The sequence below is a fragment of the Podarcis bocagei genome (genome assembly GCF_964188305.1).
Source record: "Podarcis bocagei genome assembly, chromosome: 1".
In the NCBI taxonomy this organism is placed as follows: domain Eukaryota; kingdom Metazoa; phylum Chordata; class Lepidosauria; order Squamata; family Lacertidae; genus Podarcis; species Podarcis bocagei.
The window spans coordinates 77,911,073-77,932,028 of NC_138125.1; the positions used below are offsets into that span (position 1 = coordinate 77,911,073).

Consider the following 20,956-nt stretch of genomic DNA (forward strand, 5'->3'; position numbering starts at 1 on the left):
CTACTCACAGTATATAAAAAAAACTGGCAGTGATCTACCCATTGTCACTGAAGGATGACAATGTCATCTACTACAATGTTATCTACTAACCAACCACTCTTTACACTGATATGTACTTCTACCTGCCAACCTAACACTGCCGCATTTTGAGGTCAGATGTACCTTGCAATTTCCTGCGATGGAAGCGTGGAGATCCCAGGAAGCTGTTCTTGATCGAGTTGAGCCGTGTTCTCCAGGGCATTCCTCCAATGCTGGGGCTGGATGGTGGCGTAGGGTTGGGTGTGCCTGCTGGGCTCTCCTTTGGCGTATGGACAGGTGTCCCCTTGGGGGTAGGGAGGGGACTGCCCCTTGGAGAGGGGTGAGGGGTGACCTGTATGATGGGGATAGATTTGGTGCTTGGGTCAGTACTAGAAGGGAGCAATCTAACAGGAGACATAGGGTTGGTTTGCACAGTAGGAACAGCCAGCTGCGGGCTAAACCCAGGAGCAGGTGGACGGCTCTGAGTGTTCTGTGCAGGAGAATTTGGGGAAGGAGGGACTGTAGCATTGCTAGAGGGCAGGGGATTGGATTTGGTAGACTGGAGTGGTTTTTCAGCCAATCTGTTCTTGGATGGCAAAGTCTGTGTCTTTGGATTGGGTTGAAGTGCTGGCTTTGGCTGGAGAACATGTCCGGGCCTGGAAGCATTCCTACAAGCATCGGAGTCCAGGGAGACTTGGGGGCGGGGGGTGAAAGGGAGGTCAGGAGTCTGAGGGGGGATGAAAAATTTTCTGATAGGCTACAAGATACACACAGAGAAAGTACCCATGCATTTCAAGAAAAGCAAAACGCACACGCACATACGCACAAAGTGGGTGAATAGAGAAATAAAGCCCATTTGAGTTGCGGTTGTGAGCCACATCACAAGGAGATCAGAGTTATGGAGGTGAGGGTGAAGGAGGTGGGGGGTTAGGGAATTGCAAAGAAACAAAAAACAAACACAAACAAAAAACAAAAAGACATGCAGTTAGCTGGGAACACAGCATAGTCAACAACAGCAGCAGTGGCGGTAGTGAAAACAACAGTTTTGTCACAAGCTTCATCATATTAACCAACCATGTGTCAGCAAATAAAAAAACCACAGAGCAAAAACTAACATGAAGGAAAAGAAAATAAGAAACTAAAAGGGTGGGCGAGGGAGGGGAAGCAGCAAGAGAGAGCGAGAGAGAGCGAGAGCGAGAGCGAGAGAGAAAAGGCCGTACCCCTGAGCTGTTCTGACTGTCTCACAGATAGAGAGAGAGAGAAGAACAGGGCTGAAGGGAGGTGGGGAAGAGGAAGGAAGCATCATTCAAGCCACAGGGAAACCTGACATGTAAGCATGTAAGGCTGAGTGTGCCCTCTCTCCCAGCTCAAAACGTCTACCACAATCAAAAACAGCAAGGAAATGCAGATCAAAATAACATGTGTGCAGCAGGTAATGATAGAAGCACACAGATTACTACACACATCGACTCTCCTCAGTCAAAGCACCACAAGTTTCAATAACATGGAGAGAGTTTGTGAGTGAGGCTGAGGAGGGGGAAAGCCTCTATCATTTCATCACCATTCCTTTCCTGGCCTTCCACCCAGAGGGACCCAGTTTTCTCTGGCAGGCTTTACTATATGAAATCTTAACAGCTCATGGAACCATGGGCCAGTTTGGGCTTCAAATTTTAAGAGACCGTGGAACTACGGCCACTTTAGGGTTTAAGTAAAATACCCCAAGGGTCACCAAAGAAGGTTTGCTTTCTAAGTGCCCCTTTTACATCTAAGTCCTCCTGTCATCAGACAGTCTTATAGTTTTAAAAAACAAAAGAAAGAAACAGTCCTCAGTTTTTATGACACAGTACCAGAATTCCATTCTGTGGCTGATCATTGTGTTTTATGCAGTAACCCCCCCAAAAAAACACACAATTCATAATCAGCCATAAATGAAGTCAGAAAAGGGGATTATGTTGTTTTGTAAAACAACAACAAAACTTAACTAGCAAGTGTTAGATTCAAGAACAGTCCAAGAAAAAATAGAAATTCAATACACTCAGGGAACAAAACGCAAAAAAGAATACTGTTAGAATAAAAGTGTGTTTTTTTAAAAAAAGCAGAACATATTCCTTTCATAGAGCATGGATTAGGAAAAAAGTAACAATTAAATTGTAGTTACTCTTCATTTGTGAATGAGTTCAAGCCCATTAGAAGAATCACAAATATGTAACAATGTATTGCCCTGCAGTTTGGGCAATTAACTTATATAAGAAGTGAAAACTGCATAAAACTGTGATAATGGCATATAACTGTATGTAAGAACAGAAGCTGAATTGACTAAGAACAGCAGAAGTGTAAATGAACTGGTTCCCTGCCTGCATCATGTGTGTGTGTGTGTGTGTGTGTGTGTGTGTGTGCGCATGTCTGCGTAACTCTTTGTGTAACAGAGGGTGGGGGAACGTGTGCATGCCTGTAGGTGTAGTGAGGATAGATGCTGTTTGTTTTTTGTATGGTGGTGAGTGTGCATGTGTGGAATGTATGTCTGTGGTGTGTGCATGTAGAAATATGTACTGGCCACACCCATTATTGGCATGCACCCCTTAGAGAAGTACCTGACTTTCAGCACTACCTTTGAGCCAACATTATTTTAGCCACCTGTGAGTTAAAACATATATTTAGACAAGCTACTGCCTGTTTTTTTTAAAAAAGAACCAATCAAGCTTTGACTTGCCCAAGGACTAACAAAAAAGGGCCTGTTCAAGCAGACTCTCTAAGACTGCACAATTTCTTACTTCTTCGGAATGATTCTCTTTCTGCCCTTCAAATCCAAGCGACTTTCAGCTTCCTTACTGGAACACCCTAATCCAACTCTGTATGATTCTTGTTCAGACTAGAGTTCATTGTTTTTCCAGCTTTCTTCAGCTGTGCTATTCAGTCCCAAAGTAGCTCTAGCTGTTATGGTTCAGTGCCTCACCATGGGCTTGCAATAAGCAGCAGATGTTTCCTTCATCGTGTGATAAACTCTCTTAACAGGGTTATATACGTTGGCATCATGTTAGGCCACAATGATACTTTAGGTAGCAACAATGCCGGAAGCACAGGCAGCCCTGCAGAAGGACCCTATCCCAACATTCACAAACAGCAAGCTGTGCTTTATAGCTGCCCCATATCCCTAGCTAACAAAACCACCATTCAAAATGGGGAAAGAGATATTAGATGTCACCGAGCTCACATGAGAGAGCAGTTATAAACCATGACCCCAAATAATCCCACTTACCCTTGGACTGCTGAGTGGGCTGGTCGACAGGCCAGAGGAAGCTCCACTGATTGAGCGAGACCTGAGTAAACACAACAGGAAGACAAGGCCCTGAGAAACCCCTGTCAAAAGACACACCACCCTGCTGTGCCAGCCACCACCATATTAAACCTCTGCATTAAGTTGTGGCTCACATTTCTAACAAGAAACTGCATATATAGCTGACATTTGTTTTCAAAGGGCAGATGTACATGAAGATGCCCATCCCTTTGTTCATCAGTCTTACATTTTACAATAATATTTTTTTTCTGTGTGCATCTGGAAATACCTCCCTTATAAGATCCCCATCCTATCCCCCATGATCTCACTCTGAAGGAGCTTTGATCTCCATTGTAAAGATCAGGTAAAAAGAGAAATGTCTGGCAAGGAAAGAAATAGACTGCACTGCTGCAGCCATTTTTACCATGGCAGACCAACAAGTATATAAATCACCTATTCTCCTGTTGGTTGAGAACACCATCATTTTGAAATCAGATGGATCTTTCTTAACCTTCCATTTAGGAAATATTTTTTCCCCACTGACTAGCAAGGTATTTCATATGAAATCATTGGCCCATATGTTTACAGGCACAATACTACTTCCAAAGGCCTCAGCCCCTCGCTATCACCATTCATCAAAATGATTATGCATAGATAAGTGGTTCAGAAACAGCATGGAATTCACACGGCCGAATACAGAAGCAAAGGAGCTCCTTGTCAATCCCAGTTATCAATGCTAACACACATTACCAAAGATATTTTCACCTCTCTGGTTACGTCTAATGTCTGAGAGAAACCTACATTGGCTATAAATAATGCACATTCAAATTTTCCTCCTCTTTCAATTCCACAGCAGCACCATTGATCCATAGCACAAATCAAAAGCATGTTCAACAGCCCCATATGTGAAAAATGTTAAAGAAATTGCCAGCTTATGTTGGCATTTCTTGAAATCTTTGACTTGACCTTCCTCATCTCTGCTGGAACCATGGTCTTTAAAAAGGATGATACAACAATGGAAGCAAACCCAGTCAACAAGATAATATGCAATATATCACTTAGTCCTAATCTGTATGTCACTATATTGCAACCTTACGGTGGGGAGACTGCTTTCAGTAAATCAAATTAACGAATGTATAGATTTCTCAAAGAGAACATTTTGATTCCGCTCATACAACTAGATCTATGACATGCAAGTTATAAGGTAAGAGATATATAATGGATGTATATAATGTACATCTGTATAGCTCATCAACAGGAAAACCTGGCTCGGAAAGAGCTTTTAAGCTCTCCACCCTGTGTGTGCTTAATGTGTATGATTTAAGCTGCTGGCTGGCAAGCACATAAGACTGAAATTGTGCAAGTTAAATGTGTGCAAGTTGCAAGTTGCCCATACATACATATATAACTAGCATCAGATAGCAGGTCTACCATTTCTCATAAATCTGGTGACTGAGAAATATGGGCACTGGGTCTACCAAGCTGAGTAGTCCTAGCCTCTACCCCGCTGTTGCATCTCAATGGGCAGATTTGCTAGCCATCAAAAGGTACACCTGGTGTCCAGATGACATCTTCTCACCCTTGACTGAAACCTTGTTCTTTCCCTGGCCTTTAATTAACTGCTGAAACTCTCCATTCTTGCCTTTTGTTGCTGCAATCAATTTCACAGCTCCCTTGCATCTCCCTAAAAAAGATAACATGCCAGGAGACTAGTTAACTGCACTGAACAGTTGTTACTTGTCACCCCAACGCCCCCTTTCCCCCTGTTATAACAACACTGAGCTAAGCCATGTCCTCTCTGCCAGTCCCTTCCTCCCACCTGCAATACAGGTTTAATATGGATGGACTTTATCTGTACTGGCAGGGTTATTAAAAAACGTGTACAGCCCTGGGTATGCGTGGGTTACATTTTAGGGTATGAAATAAGTCCTTAGTTAGAAAGATGCTACCTTTTGGCAGGGTAGACACACTACTGTCCAGATAAAAGTGAATCAGGAAGTTGCTCCTACAACCAGTGGGTGTGGCATCCTAGCCTTCCTTTTGTCTAATTGGCTAGCTCTGCTGTCCTAAATGAACCATGACTTCATTTGTTAATGAACAACCCTATAAAGCAGGAGCTGGCTTGCTTTGTAAACGGGCAGAATTGGTGCGGACACATTTTGCTTCCTGTCTCAGGTTCTACAACAGCTAGAGAAGGATTTGGTTTTTTAAAAACAAACAAATCCGAAAGGTGATAATCTGGGAGATATGGTTCAGCCCTCTGACACCTATGACGGGAGGCAGCAAATGTCAGCCCACTAGCTGTCTTTTCCTCATTGCCATGGCAGCAGGCATGCCTTCCTGAATTATCATGAGAACAAGGATCACACACAGCTTAGGGGGCACTTTTAGAAGACCGGGGAGTGGCTGGCCAAGGATGATCCTCCCTTGGGTTCCAGAGGGAGTGCTGTAGATGTCCCCTCTCTTTGAAACCCCTCTTCTCAAGGCTGCTTATTTGTTGGAAGACCCTGAGGCCTGCATGCCTCACTCCACCAATGTGGGAGATAGTGGGGATCAGCATGAGAAAGAATGAAACAAAGGCACATAGGGCAGAGAGGGAGAGAGATACATAGTGAGGGGAGAGTTATATGCTATGCTATTTATCAGCCAGGAAATTGGCTGTGGGCCTTTAGTGAATAAACTACAGTTTTATTAATCTAGTTTTAAAGCTTGCAGCTATAAAGAAAATGTTACACTTAAATACGTCAAAGCTTGTTTATAAAGAATAACCTCCAAACTGAACCTAGAAGCATCCTTGTAGCTCAATGCCTTAAAGGAAATGAAAATAAGAAGTGGGGTTTTGTAGGTCTTACACTCCTGTCAGTATCACCGTTGCAGGTTAAGAAAACAGAGCACCCCAGCCACACTATTTAAAATTTCTGAAGGAAGGTTCTTTGGTGCTGTTCTTCACCCGTCAGCCATCAGCAAAGAAACCAGGGGTCAGCTCCTTCTCATGAAACTGGCCCAGAGCACTGAGAATTCAGACTCAAGCAAAGACAGAGATCGAGCACTGGGTAGCAATATGGATTCTCCTTTTGGGGAAGCTCCATAGACATTATCACCAGCATGAGTAACCCGAGTAGTCACACTGGGAGGACAAAAATAAGGAATTGTGACACCTTACTTTGCTGAAAGGGTTTTTTTATCTATGGATCTGAAAGACAATTATTTAACAGGAAACATCCATTTGCATATAATCTTCACATAATCTCTGGAGGAATTAAGGTGAGTCTTGTCTCTCATTATTCTGGTCTGGTAAATTTCTAACAATTGGTCATACTTTGAGCAGGTATCTTCTTTTGAGGGTTGAACATATTTTAGACACTCCTCTCCACCCCTAATGAGTGACACAGTGTGTTGTGAACATTTTAGTACCATGAGTTTGTAAGAGCAGTATTGCTGAGAAATGCTAGAAGGTCATCATGGCAATGATGAGGCAATCCTGGCTCCATCTGTAAGCCAAAGAAGGAGCAGCTGCAAGAAGTTTGTCCTTCCCCCTCCCATGCCCCCCTCCCATGAATGAACAGCCTGCTCCCACTACCAGGAACTCGGGGCTGCAGAATCGAAAAGAGCCACTCTCTGCCCTCTTCCAATAGTCAAGGCAATCCTTGCCTCCCAGGAAGACCGTACAGGCAGGGAAGAGATCAGCCTGACCCCATACATTGGCCAATGAAAGATCAGCTGCTTTCTTCTTTCCATCTCTTTTTTCTTTTATATTATGTCTATATGATTGAAACCTGTGGACAGGGACTACATGATCTTTTATTAAATTTCAGGCCCTAAACAACAGCAATAACAATAACAGCAACAACAGCAACTCTGAATGTGTGTCTGTTAGAAATTATACCAGAATATCTGAAACATGTTTGATCCTTATCCTGCTTCACAGTAAAACTATTTTAGAAACTGGAAACATTTTTCACACCTGTAAAGGGAAAGGCTGTAGAAAGACCATGAATCACAGAATGTAAACAGACATGTGACACGCAACAGTTCCACACGTCTGCTCCTTAAGGTGGAATGGAAATGTCAACACCTCTTCATCAGCCTGCCACATTCCTGTGTCTCACAGTTCCCCTTATGATGAACTATAGGCAGTTTGGTTTGTTAACTGGGCAACCAAATCTCTTCTGATGTGATTGATTTTTTTTAAAAAATGCTTTAAATGATCTAACTGCCCCGAAGTGATTATTTCTCAGGATTCAAAACAAACAAACAAAAACCTGTAAGTTCCTCCCCCCCCCAAAAAAAAAATAAAACAAAAAAAGCAAACTGGGCAAATATGACCTTCAGGGTTTATTTTGCTTAAGAAAGTGGATGGTTGGGATCTTTCTGCTTCTATAATCTGCTGTTCCCCAGGAAAGCAACACAACATGTCAGAAGCATGAGTACTAATTCAACAGTAATAATAATAAGAAAAGGACGGATATGAGAGAGAAAGAGAGGTGTGTCTGGTGCCTTTCGCCCCCAGACAGGGCTCTTGTGCCTTTGACACAGCTTAATAAATAGAAATTCAACAGGAAAAGCATTGCCTATTTTGTATCTCCATGCCAGAAAAAAATAACACCTGACAAATTTATGCTGCTACTTTTTGTTGTTCTTGCATTTGTTAGAGGCAGAAAGGCCATGCCACAGCAGATTGCAGAAATTCTACTCAGGAATGTGAGTAGGTTATACTTGTAGCATGAAGATAGGGTTTGAGAATTCTACAGAGTCAGGAGGTTCCATTCAGACTGGGGGCCCTTTCATGTACATTTTTAACAGCACCTCTGGGCTCTTTTAAAATTCTGAAAGTTGCCTGCTCAGTTTCATCACAGGGGATCAGTAGTCATGTTCCAAGTTGTGGAAAAATGTAAAATGCTAGTAGTTTTCAGCAGGAGGAGAGAAGGGTGTCAACATTCATGCCTTCTAGTGTTTGTTTAAGTAGAGGCTGGTGAGAGGGTGACTCAGATAAGAGAATGGGACTCTATATATTTCACTACAGGACCCTCTTTAGGGATGTTTCACGTTCTAAAATTTTGCATGTGCACACGCATACATACACACATACGATATTCATGCCAGTGGGGCTTTTGTCATTTGGTACAGCACTCCTTTTCTTCAGAAGGTGCTTAGATATTGGAAGCAGAGTCAGGATGATTAGACAATAGTGGAAGCAATGCATTCACAGAGACATATTGGTTTTGCTGTCGCTTTGACTAAATAGGTGACAGAAAATTCACCACCATGGAATCCTGAAGCCAATTGAGCAGACCAAACACCTGCTCTGAAACTGCAGCAGCTCCTTCTGACTATCAAGTTTCACATTTCACCTGTATCAGCCATCATTTAAGCACATCCCACACCATGAAGACAATAAGGAGCTGCATAAGAACTGGGGCCAGTTTGTTGATTAAATAATTTTATATCCCTCCCTTCCTCTCAATACGGTGCACAGGGCAGCTTACAACAACCATGTAGGCCATTCTGAGGTTGCAGTATCTTTTACCCAACCACAAAGGATGGCGGCACTTGGAAAAAACAACCCTGTGTGTAAGTTCAATATAGCCTAATGGAGATGAGAAGGAACTGTTACTATTGTGGTTGGCCTGATGCGGACTTTTCTGCCCAGCTGCTTGTTATGTAAGTGTGAGCACTGGACATAGCAGCAAGAGATGGAGGCAGTTGGCTCCACTCCCTGCTGGCTCCCCTTGAGTCTCCGTTGATAGAGCACAGAAAGCAGGATGGCCCAGCACTGTGACCATGGCTATAAAGGTCTTGCTTTGCAGTTCAACTGCCAGGGGGCTTTTCTTTATTAGGCATTATGCACAAAGCCATCCTAAGTCATATAAATATGAATTCATACCACAGGGAGGCTCCCCCATAAAACCTTGTGGCTTGACAACAGGTTTCGGGGGGACCTGTGGTCCTCCAGATGCTACTGGATTACAAATACCATCTGTCACACACACACCCATACACCCACCCACCCACCCCATCCTACATGGCATACGTTACATTTTAGGCTATGCCCTCAGTGTAAGGATGAGGTAGTTTTGTTAGTGGGCCAAGCAAGACATTCAAAAATAAAATAAAATGTAAAAGCAGCTGGAGGGGGGAGGATAACTCTTCCCTCCTGCACTATTTTCCTGGTCTACGTTGCCTCCTCCAAAGATGCTATATGTTCTTTGAGGGGGAAATATAGGTTCCAATATAGTATTTGTAAGTGTCCCCCCCCCCCGGACGAATAGCAGCTGGAAGGGTTTTAGCTGGGAAGATGATAGGAAGAAAAAAGTTTAACTGCTCTTCCCCACCACAGTGACCTTGATTCAGTTCAGCTCCCTTCCCCAAGCTGGTTTTAATATTTACCTTTTCAAAAACAAATGTAAAAGAAAAAAATTATAGGAGATCTGATCACAGTTGCCAAGATGTCATATTGAGATTTGCCCTCACTATGTACTAGGCCTCTAAGATGCATGTGAAGTCAGAGCAAGCGCTTTCTCCCCCTCACTAACACACACACAAACATTGTTGTATAATTTCCCCCCCCCTGTTCGTTCCCCCCCCCGTAACACAGTTTCATGATAAATAATATTTATACTGTGATCATTAAAAGAAACTTCTCCACCCAGAAGAAAACAACAGGTCCCACAACAGGTATAATCCAAAACTGGAGCTTACCCCAATGCGTCAGCACTTGTCATCCTTGGCAGTGGGGAATAAATAGAGGAGAAGGAGAGAGGAAGAAAGGGACGTGGAAGCAGGTGGAGAAAAGAGTACGAAAAGCAGAGTGAAATACTGTTCGGAGAACTACATGGTCATAATTATTGCCACAGGCATCTGCTGCTGATGGAAGCACCAGTGGGGAATTACGCATGGGAAGGGGGAGGTTTTCATTTCCTAAACAAATATTTCCATATAGCTCAAAATCATAGAAGTAGTTTGCATCTGGGATTATGGGGGCAGACACATCAAGTGTAAACGTGAAAAATAAAACATTGCTTGCCCACCCTCATTAAGCCAGTCTGTGGAGTTAGCAGTCCAGATCTGATTTTCGGTTGTTTTTATTTATGGCAAATAATCAGATTTTGCACAGTGGGCCGTACTGAAAAGGATGTGGATCTTCCTCCATTTTGCTCAGGTAACATTCTCCTGCCCAGTGATGTCCAGCTAGGAATCTCCTTTTCCACTGTGTATATCTATACTTTATATGTAGTGTTAAATGCACTGATAATTAAGACCAATATTTCTGAGTGGGTATGAGGCTCGGGTGAACAAAGCTACAAGTGAAGGATGTAACTCACTGGGAGTTTCTACTGGTCTGCTGAAATGTATAAAAACATATATGTATTGCCTTTCATGGCTGCTATTCATCTGAGTGAGACTCATGTAGAAATCCTGAGTAGGTTGTGTTCAAAGTTGCAACTCTACTTTAATTCTGGCTGAAAGGACCTTCAACTTTTTCCAAAATAGATAAAAATCTATTTTTATTAAATTTAAATTAAAACCAGGGGTTCTATGCCTAAAAACAGTGGGAAATAATTGCACAATATAAAATAAATGCAGCCTTAAGCACAAGCTATTAAAGAGATGTTAACTGTTTCTCTGTCCTACTACAAATTATAACACTGCTAAGTTACATTTCTACCCTGGTTTTCATTTTAATGTTGCTCAAGTCACATCACACTTGTGATGGGCAAGCAGAAATCTGTAGATGTATTGTGGAATAAACTTGCATGATTATTATTCATCCCCCCCCCCATATCCCAATTTTGTCTCCCTCTTCCCAACTTCTGTAGGGATCATTTTAAAAAGCTTTCATTTAAGTCTTAATCTTAATCTTAAACTTTTAAACCCGGTACTGTGCATCGTTGGTTGGTTATTTGCCCCACCAACCAAGTCATCTAACTTTCTCTAGGAGGCTGTCATAGAAACAAAAGAGCCTGTTGGTTAAGCCAATCTCAAACAACATGCTAATTTCCTATGGGAAACTTTAAAGGACTTGAGTGCAAAACACTAGATACACCAAAGAATGGCCTTTCCTCATGTTTCTGAAGTACTGTATATTTCACAAGTTTGCTCAGCATTGAGACTGTGCAACATGGAAGCTGTAAAGAAATACTATGTCTTAGGCAACAATTAAGTAATGTCCCTTCCAACTCCACAGTTCTACCTAATTGTATGATAACATGTTGATTGCCACAGGATATTCAAACTACTTCCTCTTTCTACTTTAGGAGACTCATCTCCACAGCCGGCCTCTTCTGTTCTGGCAGTGGAAATTTACTGCCCTATCCTAACATGCACTATTGGGCCATAAGCCAGAAACAGCAGCTTAGAAGACACAGAGAAGGTGAAATTGCTCTCCCTCAAGCTGATCCCGTCTTCTGCTTCTGAAATAGAGTCTGATAAAGCATCCAGTGAACTGTCTTGTCTTATTTTATGGGATCAGTCTCAGTTTTTTTGAGGCCTGGGGATGTGGACAAGATGCTTGCCTATTTACTTACTATTTACTCTCTTGACCCTTGCTCATCATGCCTGATCAAAGCTAGTCATGCAGAGTTAACCAGGTGGATCCAGGGATTGGTAAATGCATCACTTTGTGAAACTGCATTTCACTGTGTGACCACTTCTGAAAAACCTGTACTGGGATCCAGAGGTTTATTCCAACTACCACCTGTTTACTAATACTCCTTTTGGGGGCAGTGTGCTTGAGAAGGTGGTGGTTGCTCACCTACAGGTGCACTCTTGGAGGAAACGGATTATCTGCACCTATTTCAATCTGAATTCAGACGTGGTTTTAAGACAGAATTGGCCCTGATCACTCTGATGGATGACTTCCAGCAGAGAAGCAGAGGGAGTGCAACCCAGTTTATCTTGTTGGATCTCTCAGTAGCTTTTGATACTGCTGACCACAGTATTCTCCTGGATCATCTCCATGGGCTGGTAGGAGGAAGCACTTTATTATGGTGGACACTACCTGCAGAAATAGTTCCAGTGAGTAGCATTGGAGGACTGTGCCTTGGTTTAATGTTTAATTATGTTTTTGTATGTGCTGGAAGCCACCAAAGTAATCTGATGGATAATAATAAGAATAATAATACTAATAATATAACCCCCCTCTCCAATTCCTATGGGCTGTTCTGGTGGTTCTCCCTCCCCCCAACAATTTGGGGAGAGTGCAGGGAAAATCACTTCTGCACAAGCAGAAGTCCTTGTGCAGAGCTTCCATCGACAGAGTTCCTTAGATGAATCCCATCCAATGTCCCCAATACTATTTAACAACTACGGTACATGCAGCCACTGGGAGCAGCCATTAGGAGATTTGAAGCAAATGGTCACCAATATGCAGATGATGCAGAGCTCTGTTTCACTGTAACATCTGGGTCAGGCAAGGATGTGAATTTCCTGAACCAGTGTCTGGCCACAGTAATGGAATAAACTGAGAATGACTCCTGGGAAGACAGAAACCCTATACAGTAGATAGGTCTTTCTCATGGTCAAGAAATTAGACGTCTGCTTGTTCTGGATGTGTTTGCATTTCCTCCACCGGAGTAGGTACATAGTATCCTAGATCAATCTTTGTCAATAGAGACCAAAGTGACTAATGCGGCACATAGTGTTCACTACCAACTTTGGTTGGTGTGACAGATATGCCCATTCCTTGGCAGCGATAGTGGTCCATTGTGTAACATGCTGTTTGGGGTGCTGCTCTTAAACTTGGTTTGGAAGCTGCAGCTTGTGCAGAATATTGTGGCTGGAGTACTGAGTGTCTAGGTATGTACACCAGTGCTTGAAGGTCTGCACCAGGTGGCTATCTACTATCGAGCCGAATTCAAAGTTTTATTATTAACATGTAAAGCCCTAAACAACTTGGGACCAGTATACCTAGATGACCACCTCCCCTGTTATAGGCCAAATCATCCTTTACAATAACCAGGCCCTGTTCACTGTAGGATGGCCAGTGGATTGCCAGCTGGAAACCATTTGGAAACAGGCCTCTTCAGTTATAGCACTAACCCTCTGTCCCCCACAAGAGAGATAGAAGAAGCTCAATCTCAGTTGTCTACTCAGGCGTATTTGGATGCTTGAGAGCGTTATCCTGTTCAGATTTGCTGTTTAAATGATTGTCTTATTAACAATGCATTCATTGCAATTTGTTGTATTTTGATGTCCTAATTTTTGTAAACCACTTAGGGATTTTGCCAAAAATGTAAAATAAATAAAACACTCAACTCTCCTCCATTTCATAAATGATATTGCCATTTGGATAGATGTCCTTTCAATCAGATTTGAGGTGTTACTAGAAGGTCCATCAGACACATATTTCTAACTTATTTACACCCATACACATTATTCTTTGTGTATCCCTTATAGTCCTTGTATACATTCCATCTTTGTGAAGTTCTGGTGAATATTACTGATGTAGAGAAGGAATATATTAAACTTATAAACCCACATTTTCATATATAAAAGGCCACATTTTCTTGCCAGATTTAGCAGTGTAGATATTTTTACAATTGATGTTCCCAAGTACATTATCTGGTTATCTGGATGTGCATGTAAATCAATGTGCAAGTGACTGCACATAACACATACACAAATGCTGAGAAAGTAAGCAGAATTTGTGTGTGTGTGTTTATATCAATGTGGACACATAAATGCTATTAATCTTTAGTTTTCCCAGAAAGGGAAAGGCACTTAGGATTTTAACGATGAGTATGGACATCACATTGACAATGGGGAAAGAAAGTAGGGAAATGAGGTTATTTAAACAAAAATAATAATCCCAGAACACAATAAACCCAGCAGCGCAGACATGTGCATTTCCTACAGTACTGAAGCATGTGAACTACGGAGCTGCAGCAACCCAGATGTAGAAGAAGCACTGAGGGACAGGGCAACAGATGAGAGACACAGAAAGCTAGAAAGACTAGAAAAGAGAGAAAGAGATTGAGAGAGAGAGAGAAAATGGAGGGAGAGAGGGAGGGAAAGAAACAGTGGCCTCAGCTACCAAGACAACTGTGTGCATCTAGAGGGGCAGGATCCTTAAAGATGCAGTATTCCTTTTAAAATAAACCAAGAGTGAGAGAAATATTAAGACATTGACCAGGCACCATTTCAAATGTGTGATTTGTTATCCCAACAAGGAAATATTTTGATGGGGTTTTCTTTGTTGCACTTCTTTTCTTGACTACTGTAACTCGCTCTACGCGGGGCTGCCCTTGAAGCTGTCCCAGAAACTCCAGCAGGTACAGAATGCTGCAGCGAGGCTCCTCACAGGGTCTCTGCCATGGGAGCATATTCATCCAGTGCTTTTCAAGCTGCACTGGCTCCCGGTGGAGTACAGGGTCAGATTTAAGGTGCTGCTTTTGACCTTTAAAGCCCTTCACGGCCTAGGACCCTCGTACCTACGGGACCGCCTCGCCTGGTATGCCCCACGGAGAGCCTCAAGGTCCATAAATAACAACACCCTAGTGGTCCCAGGCCCTAAGGAAGTTAGGTTGGCTTCAACCAGAGCCAGGGCCTTTTCAGCACTGGCCCCAACTTGGTGGAACGCTCTGTCTCATGAGACCAGGGCCCTGCAGGATCTGATCTCTTTCCGCAGGGCCTGTAAGACAGAGTTGTTCCGCCTGGCCTTTGGATTGGAGCCAATTTGATTCCCTCCGCCCCCTTTTTCTTTTTTCTTTTCCTTCTCCTGCAATGAGGCTCCATTTTAATATTTTAATGTTCCATTATTTTAATGTTGTATTTTATTTTTGTTTTTAAGTTGTAATCACTCATCTTGTTTTTATTATTGCTTGTAAGCCGCTCTGAGCCCGGCCTTGGCTGGGGAGGGCGGGGTATAAATAAAAAATTATTATTATTATTATTATTTTCTGCTCCTGCACTTGGACCTATATTTTCTCATCTTCCCATAACCTTTTCCTCAGTGTACATAAAAAAGACCTAACCCATAAAATTTTAGAAATCCCCCTTTCCCCTTTGTGGATCACACATGCCCCTCCCCTCCATTTTCTTCATCCTTTCGTAGATCAGAAAACTGCCACTTTGGGTCAGAGTTAAGATTGTGCTGTTTGTAACTGATTTCTGCAATGGCTTTCAAATCATAATTATTTCTATAGATGGGAGTACAATCACCATATATTCGTCTCATACAAAAGGTTATGGAGCATGGTTGATCTTTTCTGTGGATTTGTATTTGCTAAACTATTCTTACAAATGGTTTACCTTCAAATTGTGATGCTGCATGTCCTACTTCAACAAACTTTTCTATGAAATAGTTGAGACTTGTGGTGAGTTGTGATCTGTTTATGAATCGAGCCATTCCCAAAAATTGTTCAGCTCATGCATACCCACTGTAAAAGTCCATTTGTATTGACTTCAAGATGTGAAATGGAGCCTACTTTTGTCAGTTCTTCCAGGAAGGACCAGAACTGGAAATGTTACTCCTGTCACTAATAAAATATTGATGCATTTATAGAGGTCTCCACCTCCTAAGCATTCCATGTGCTTCACAAACACTGTCTCAACAATGCTCAACATATAAAATAGGCCAGCATTACATTTCCCCTGTTACAGAACCAGTTCAAAACTAAGAGAGGCTGCTGTAGCAAAGTGAGACTTGTCTGTTTTTCAAAAGAAAAGAAAAAACATTGGTCAGGCACCCATTCTGGGGAAATGGTAAGTTGGCTGAGACTTGTGTAACTACAGGAGAAAAAAGGTTAAGGTGGGTTGAATGATGGTGGGAGGATCTAGTAAAACCTTTTTTTTTTTCTTAAGGGAAATGCATCAAAAGCCACTGTAGTGATAAGGAAGGGGGAAATGGCCAAGGCTGGGCTATCGTCCTGATGTGTCTGGCAAGAACTTTGACAGGGATAACAAGATGTGGTTAGGTTTCCAGAACCCCATCCCACAACCGTCACTCCAGGCTGAGATTTGTATCAAGGCTCTGGCTCCCGCAACAGAGCTTGGGGACTCCCTGACGAGCACTGCACAAGACAGCAGCTCATTATTTTTCCCCAGCTTGTGAACTTTTTATGAGTTCCTGGCAGCTTGGCTGCAATGCTCTCTTCCTGCAGGCCCTCATAAAAATGAGTGCCTTGTATGCTGCGCCAGAATCAGACCATCCATCTGCTGACAGGCAGAGTTCCTTCTATCTGCAGCTTCTAAATGAGAAACCTGCAGGTCCTTTAAAAAGTTTATTTAGTGGACTTTCTTGGCCTACAAAAGCAGTTTCTAGGCTTAATTTGAGCCAAGGTTCGCAAAAGCTCAGTCCAAGAGCCCATTTTCAATATTATGAATACCAGCTCAAGTGCAGTGCAGTGGCTAAGCGACTGAGGGCTCATCCACAATTCCACTTGCCCCATGCTTAGAAAGCACAGGTCCAAGCAGTCCCGTCCCCCCTGCTCTGCTTCTTTCCCAGGAAAAACCCGATCTTTAGCTCTAAATCAGAACAAACAACAATCTGCGGAAAACCCAATAGCTGCTTGCTCTTATTTAGCGCTAAAGAGTGGTTTTCCCCAGGGGAAAAGCAGAGGGACAACAGTGGATAAACAAAAGTGTGGATAACACTAGGAAGCAACCAGTTCAAATCTTGCCCCTGCAATGTGCTCACTAGTCAGATCAGAGCCAGTGGGGGTGGGGTGGGTAGAGTGTTGGACTAGAACCTGGAAGCCCTGGGTTCAAATTTTCACTAAACTGGGAAGCCAGTCTCTCAGTCTAATTTACCTCATAGGGGATTATGAGGATTAAATAGGGAAGAACCACATATGAGGAAAGGTGGGATATAATTGTATATATAAATAATAACTCTCTTCTGCTCTTAGCTCCCAAACTACAAAAATGGATATAGTGAATTACCTAATAGGGCAACTGTAATGATTAAAAGACAATGTATATGGAGCAGTTTGAATACTCAAGTGTTATTCATAATGCAGTGGCTAGGACTTCTTTCCCCCGGTCTGCAGGTTGAGTGTAGACCAATGTGCCTTTGAGTACATGCAGAATATTTTTCTTTGCCCATGTGTAACTACAGTGAGACTCCACATGCTTAAGTATATGTCATGCATCCTTACAGATTATATGAGTGTAGTTGCAAAAGGTTTCTAGGTGATAAACTAGGGGTACAATCCACAACTAGAAAACTCTCATCTATCTCAGTGGAATTTGGACACTACCTGCTGTCTATGTTCAAAAGGAAAGGACTTAAATGGTTCAAAACCTAGTTAATGTTCTAGAGCAATGAATAATTCTCCAGATGATTAGAAAAGAGTAGATTCCATTTTTCAAGTGAATGAACTGGGTGCTGCCTTTGTCACTGTTAACAAGACAGGAAATATTACAGTGTTATTACTTCTATGCCTCATTTTTATCACTGTTAAAGGTTTTAAAAATGAAACAACTCAAAAGTAGCAACAATGCCTTCAACAGCTGCACCAAAACAACACCAACACAGAGTTTTGGCTGGTGCATTTTGTCATGCAGAGATGAGAAAAGCTGCACCTTTGGAAACTCCGTCTGCTACACCAGTCTTAGCCAACCTGGTGCCCTCCAGATGTTTTGGATAACAACCCCCTTCAGATGCCAAAGGCAGCACTGCACAATTATTAAGCCCACTTTCCCATTAACAGTCTTGCTCCTGTCTCTTATGGCAGAGCGCAGCACCTTTTGGCAGCTGAACTGTCATGGCTGAGGAGGGCAAGGAAAGTCAGCCTAATAATAATAATAATAATAATAATAATAATAGAGTAGCTAACATATTTTATGTAGTTTGCTTAAGGATTGGGGGCCCTTCTACTGCTGGTTAAATGGTTTACCAATACCATTGGCTTCCCCAGGAGTACCACTGCCTTCCTCCATTTGCCAGCACAGAGGCAAGAAAGGTATATGGAGGAAGAGGTGGCTTCATCCCAGGGACTTTGGGAGATGGAGGAACCCTGGCTTGTCACCACCTGTTCCTTCCTCACTGTAGCTCTCCTGTAAATTAGTTACTGACTCATGGTCACAGAACACACTAGTGCAACCCCAACCCAGTGCCCTCCAGATATTATTGGACTACAACTCCCATCATCCCTTGTCAGCACGGTCAGTAGTCAGGGATAGTCCAGCATCTGGAAGGTGCCAGGCTGGGGAAGGCTGGAATAGTGTGCTGATGTGGAAGAAAACTAGCTATTGGTCCACCCAAAACTGGGTCTCTTTCTCTCAAGTGCAAGCAAATTTTTCCCCAGTGGAGAAGGTAAGTACTGCATCTTTAAGGAATAGCAGTGAGGTAAAGGAGAGGAACAGATTGTTGGTGTTTATACCTTTCTTCTTTGTTGAATTTGGGATTGGCGTCACAGATATCCAGGCTTTTACTGAACATTGTTTTACTATGGCAGGAACAAAGTGAGAAAACAGAGTTACTAATGTGGACATTCATATGAGATTTGCCTGACGCAGTCCCTGAGACCCACCCACCCAAAGTTACCCCACCCATTTTGAAGAAATGCTCTGGAACAGGGATCAGAACTGTGTTCCTTTACCAATTGGGTGTCTTGCCCCAGAAAGGTACCAAATTTATGGGTGTACTCAACTTAGATTTGGCTTATACTACACCAATGAAGCAGGTGGGGAGATTTTGATACTGAATTTGATGATGCAGGCTCAAACCGCAACTCTCAAGTTGGTCATGGTGGCATGAGGCAAGATTCATTTTATACAAACCATGTCTCTAAAACTTCTTGCACATGCCTTCCCCAAACCCAAGTTAGCCGATGAGGAAATGCTGACCCAAAGTAGAATCATATTCCTCACAGACATTTGTGAGACATGTCAGAATTCAGCTGAGGCCATCAATATTAAACATGGTCTGAAGAATGCAGATTCAGTTAAGTGGTTCAAAATGGCCTCTGCTATACATACCTTGTTCCCACAAGTCCCCCCTCCCCCCATGGCCTCAGCTGCAAACAAAGGCCTAAAAGACAGGTCTGGCCTATGGACAGTTGATGTGGAGTATACCAGACCCAAATGAAAGTTGTCATTCCAGATAATCAGTGTAAAGTACCCACAAGAAAAAGGACACCAGTTTGTTGATGGAACCAACTCTCTCAGCTCCCCTTCTAGTTCTTAATCTGCTCCCTGTACTTCATTCTGTTTGCTTTAAGAGAAACCTAAAAGCCTATGACACCCATCTTTGGAGAGAGAAAAAAAGAACCCCTTGCAGGAAAATGCACCATGAACATGGCAGCTGCTATGGCATTGATGTATCTTGGGGGAGATGAAAGGCTGAGTTTAAATATGATGAAGAACAATGTACTAAAGTCCCCAGAATAGAAAGAATAAAAGGAAATGATGTTTACAGTAACCAAAACAGCAAATGGAGGAAGCAGGATTTTCAGTAGAGAAGTACTGAAAGCCAAGTAGGTTTTGGGATATTCAACACTGCATTTTATCTCTTCCCTCAGTAATAGTGAACAGGGAGGGAAGAGGCAAGGAATATATAAAGAGTCAGATACACTGAAAAAAAAATGTAAAGCACTGAAGAAGCTAAGTAACACTTTTTCCTCACAGTACATTAGGGTTGGCAACTAGCAGGATTACAATAGGCCAGTCAAACCAGCACAACAGATACCTGTGCACTTTTGAGTCTCAGGCAGCCAGGAAGACAATGCATGGCAACAAAACATTCCAAGCACAGACAGACAGAAAGCAACTGAAGGTAGAGTTATGCTGGTACATAGCTCCCTCACCCCACCCCTTGGCAGGTTTCGCATGCTATTAAATATTCTTCACAAATATGTCAAAGAAAGGATAGAGGTTCTTTCCAAAGCCCATTAATATTTGTCCTTTCAGCTGCATTAACTATGAACCCCAACTCTTATTTCCCCCCAAAACCTATGCCAAGCTTTTGTGTGGTTTTGTGCCACAAACCTTGGGTTTTGTACCACCACCTGCGGTGTATTGACAGATCAAAGGTTCCTAGGTAAGGATGCTGAGAATTATCTGCTATAAATCCTGTTAGAACCACAATTTCCAAACTGTCTTAGGAAAGGGAATTAGTGCTGGACGACTCATGTCTATAGTGAACATACACCTTGAGAATGTTGTTCTTAAGGGCAGATGGAACTCTAACAAAAATTACCTTTCAAATGCTACTTGGAGCATAATACTATGCTGAAAGCCTTACAAAGTTTGCCTCTTTGTTGGATCTACTTGGGTTTTATTACTGATGGTACTGACAGTCTTCCTGTCAAACGGTCACCATCTCCAAACACCTTTGTTGTTTATGAACAGTCCATGTTCTGAATGAGTACACTGCCAGTAGTCTATGCTGTATGCCTTTGCAATCTGAAGATGAGGTGGCTCATTTGATTTACCAAAGTACAGTCAAAAAATAATAATTCATTCTATGTCTGTTCCATTTCCCTGTTCACAATCACACATTGGTACCTTCCTTTAGCAGCTATGGCCTAGCAATCAACTATATGAGCAAAAGCGCAGATGTTGTGTTTGGCATGCAATCTGACTCACAAAAATATGGACACATCCTTTGCTGTGTGGCACAACCTTTTGTATAAAAGCATCACTTCAGAAAAAATTCTCTGGACTTCTGTCAGTTTATCAGTTTCTACTAAAGCAGTGTTCATGCTCCCCATCCCCTGCCAA

The 20,956-nt window shown here is 42.5% G+C and overlaps 1 protein-coding gene across 15 annotated transcripts in view; it reads right to left on the reverse strand.

The window, feature by feature from the left end:
- BRSK2 (BR serine/threonine kinase 2) overlaps positions 1 to 20,956 on the reverse strand; it is a 409,910-nt gene that overhangs the window by 38,333 nt on the left and 350,621 nt on the right. For 8 of the 15 annotated variants that reach the window (XM_081205133.1, XM_081205126.1, XM_081205136.1 and 5 more), the window contains exons 13-16: positions 18,616 to 18,681; positions 9,992 to 10,015; positions 3,275 to 3,335; positions 163 to 775 (exon numbers count right to left, since the gene is read on the reverse strand). In XM_081205133.1, coding sequence (XP_081061259.1) covers positions 163 to 775; positions 3,275 to 3,335; positions 9,992 to 10,015; positions 18,616 to 18,681 — 764 coding nt within the window. The remainder of the gene's footprint in view (positions 1 to 162; positions 776 to 3,274; positions 3,336 to 9,991; positions 10,016 to 18,615; positions 18,682 to 20,956) is intronic. The other 7 variants (XM_081205131.1, XM_081205127.1, XM_081205132.1 and 4 more) reach the window with 4 other exon arrangements.